General features: G+C 40.4%; 1 protein-coding gene across 1 annotated transcript in view; it reads right to left on the bottom strand.

Moving 5' to 3' along the window:
• The window catches only part of LOC102480549 (actin-binding protein IPP), a gene marked incomplete at its 5' end in the record, with an annotated part of 19948 nt that overhangs the window by 10505 nt on the left and 5607 nt on the right, over positions 1-3836 (bottom strand). Inside the window, 1 exon segment of the mRNA XM_006165941.3 lies at positions 1012-1149. Within this exon segment, the coding sequence (XP_006166003.2) occupies positions 1012-1149 (138 nt within the window).

The following is a 3836-nucleotide window of genomic DNA, read 5'->3' on the forward strand; positions in this document are numbered from 1 at the left end:
TTTGAGAGGTTTTTGCTATAGGGCGCGTGTGCTCTCCAGAAAGACAGAGAGAGACAGCGAGACAGAAAGTGAGAAATCACCCCCAAGGGGGATGGCCACACTGCAATCCCTTCTCCTCCTCTTGGGATTTTGGGCATGCATGCACACATGTCCAGCATGAGTCCTTTTTTTAAATTAATTTATTCATTCATTAATTTTAATTTGACCAGAGAGAGACACAGAGGAAGAGAGAGAGTAAGAAAGCAAGCCACCAGATCTGGGACCCAAACAATGGGGAGCCCAGCACCCTAACCACCACGTCCGGCATGAGTTTTAAGCGACCAGGTCTGGGACTTGAACCTCGGTGGACTACATGGGAGTCCAGCAATAGTAACCATTATGCCATCTGCTGGTCCTAATTTTACAAAATTTTTAGACAGGATCTGACTATGGCAAGATCCTCTGCCTCATCCTCCCGAGTAGCTGGGCTTACAGACATGGGCAACCACACCCAGTATTTTTGGATGGGCAAGGAATCAAAGCCGGGCCTCCTGCATGGCCTCGGCCTGACGAGCAGTGTCTACCAGTGTACGTGCTGCCGTAACTGGGCCTCATCTGTATTTATCTTCATCTCCTTTTAAAAACTGCTCGATAACATTTCCCAAGTAATACAATTTTTTTTATACAGTTGACTGTCTTGTGCACACATGCAATGTACCCTCAGCATTAAAAAAAATTTTTTTTGCAGGGCTGGCAGTTGGCATCATGGTCAAGGATGCTGGACTCCCACATGGATGACTGCAGTTCAAGTCCTGGACCTGGCGGCTTGCTTTCTTGCTTTCCCTTTATCTCTGTCTCTGGTCAAATTTAAGAAATAATAATAACAAGTGGAAATAAGTAAATAAAGAAAGAAATAATAATTTGCATAACTGAAAATGTACACATTTCTCATTAGAAGAAACATCTCTAAAGTAATAAGAACCTAGGAATTTAAATAATGTCAGCAATCCCTAAGTGGAACAGTGTAATTACCTAATGCATAGATAGCTCCATAACATACACACACTCCCAAGCCACAGCGGGGGTGATTCATTGAAGCTACAGTTGTCCACTGTTTAGTTACTGGATCATAGCATTCGGTGCAGTCAAAAATCATCGAATCCTTTTCACCTGAGTTAAATAAAAGAGACGTTATCACAAGTCGTGCCAACAGACTATAATAAAATGTTCAGTACCATTCCCTGTTGTCAGACATTCAACCATTATGCCTGATTTTATACTATTCATTAAAAGTCATTGGCCTCAAAAGTGTTATTTTAAATCCATATCATTGTTGGGGCCTGCAGGTAGTGTGGTGATTAAGGGCACTGGACTCCTGCACAGCCAACCGCAGTATGAGTCCCAGACCTGGCAGCTTACTTTCTCACTTTCTGTCTGTCTCTCTCACTCTGTCCTTCCCTGGTCAAATTACAATAAATAAATAAAGTTTAAAAAGATTCATATCAGGATCAGCAGGTGGCGTCGTGGTTAAGGCGCTGGACACTCCCACATGGCTGACCGCGGTTCAAGTCCTGGACCTGGTGTCTTGCTTTCTCCCTTCTCCTCTCTCTATGTCTCTCTCTGTCAAATTAAAAATAATTGAATGAATAAATAAAATTAAATAAATAAATATTTTTAAAAATCCTTATCAGTGTCATTTATTAAAGTCCACTTATGGGGGCCAGCAGGTAGCATGGTAGTTAAAGGTGCTGGATTCCCACATGGCTGACCACAGTTCAAATCCTGGACCTGGTGGCTTGCTTTCTCACTTTCCATCTCTCTCGTGTCCTCACTCGCTCTCTCTGTCCCTCTCTGGTCAAATTAAAATAAATAAATAAATAAATAATGTAAAAAAAAAAATCCACTTATGAAACAAAGGCACGTATTTCTATTACCCTATTACCTATTCCTAATTCTTTTTTTTTTTTTTTAAGATAGCTTTTTTGCTATAGAACAGATGTGCTCATTGGAGAAACAGAGAAACAGAAAGTGAGAAAGCACTCCCAGTGGTGATGGCCACATTGCAACCCCTTCTCCTCCATTCTCCTCTCAGTATCTTGGGTAAGCACACCCATGCACCTGGAGTGAGTTTCAAGCTCCTGGGTCCAGGACTTGAACCACAGTCAACTACATGGGAGTCCAGCGACATAGCTATTATGCCATCAGCTGGACCCCCTATTTCTAATTCTACTGCCCAAACAATTCATGTAATTTCTGAGGATATAATTTGCATTTTAACACTTCAGTATTTGTTTAAATATTAGTTTGGGTAGCTGCCCCTGATACAACTTGAGTTTTAACATAATCCTTATATAGCTACAAACAGAAAAAAAAATTTTTTTAAAGATATCACTTCAAAGAGAAGTGTCTAGACAGTGGTGTGGTGGTAAAATGCAACACTCTGAGAGCAAACACATGAGAAGTTTCCAAGTTCAAGTTCTGAGACCTCACTCAGTACACCAGGTGTACATGTGCCCATGATCCAGGGCTAGCTAAAGGCTGGGGGGGATTGCAGTGTTTAGACCCTTTTGGAAGTACTGTCTCTCTGTCTCTGTCTCTCTCATTCATGAAAGAAAGAAACTTTAAAAAACAGAATTTTAAAATATACTATACCTAGGAATAAATCTAACCAAAGATTGTATAAGGCTTCTATGGATAAAACTTATAAACTTTATTTACATAAAACTTCAAGGAACATCAAAATAAGTGAAGAGATGCATTATGTTCATGGATAAGAATCAATGTGAGGGCTGGTAGGTGGCATGGTGGTTGAGACCACTGAACTACCACATGGCTGTCTGTGGTTCGAGTCCTGGACCTGGCAGCTTGCTTTCTCACTTTCTCTCTTTCTCTCTCTCTCTCTTTGTCCCTCTTTGGTCAAATTAAAGTAAATAAATAAATAAAGGTAAATAAAATAAGTTTCAAAAAATAAAAAGAATCAATGTAAGACTGATAATTATCCCTAGACTGATTTATAGATTTAATGTAATCCCAATCTAAAAGAGAAAGTTTTAAAATGGATTTGACAAATTAATTCTAAAATTTATATTGAAAGTACAAAGGGCCTAGAATAGCCAAGCACTACCAGAAGAGAATAATATGGAGGAAAAAACAGTTCCATCGTATATCGAGACTTATAACACAGCTAAAGTAATTAAGATAGGGATAGACAGACTAATGGAACAGAAAACTTCAGGAAAAGAGCCATACACAGATGACTACACAGTATGTGACGGAGTTGGCAATGCAGAGCAGACAGGAACCATCAATTTTCTATGCTGAGATAACTGACTATACATATGGGGGGAAATGAAGCCGGTTCCTTACTTTGTACTAGTCATAAAAACTCAGTCTCAGGTAGACTGTGGAATAAATGTGAATAGTTAAACTACAAGATTTTATAAAACAATAAAGGGGAGCTGGCAAGTGGCATAGTGAGTAAGGCGTTGGACTCCCACATGGTTGACCATGGTTCGAGTTCCAGACCTGGTAGTTTGCTTTCTCTTTTCCCTCTCTCTCTCTGGTGAGTACATGTGGCCTTAAGCAAATTAAAAGATATTAACAGGGGCTGGCAGGTGGCATGGAGGCTAAGGGCACTGGACTCCCACATGGCTGACTGCAGTTTGAGTCCCAGACTTGGTGGCTTGCTTTCTCACTTTCCTCTCTCACTCTGTCCCTCTCCGGTCAAATTAAAATAAATACAATACATAAATAAAGTTAAATGAATAATTTTTTTTTTCTATAGGGCACGTGCGCTCACCAGACAGACAGAGACAGAGAGACAGAAAGTGAGAAATCACCCCCCAGGGGGGATGGCC

The sequence above is a fragment of the Tupaia chinensis genome, unplaced genomic scaffold (genome assembly GCF_000334495.1).
Source record: "Tupaia chinensis unplaced genomic scaffold, TupChi_1.0 Scaffold144100_1, whole genome shotgun sequence".
Classification (NCBI taxonomy): Eukaryota; Metazoa; Chordata; class Mammalia; order Scandentia; family Tupaiidae; genus Tupaia; species Tupaia belangeri.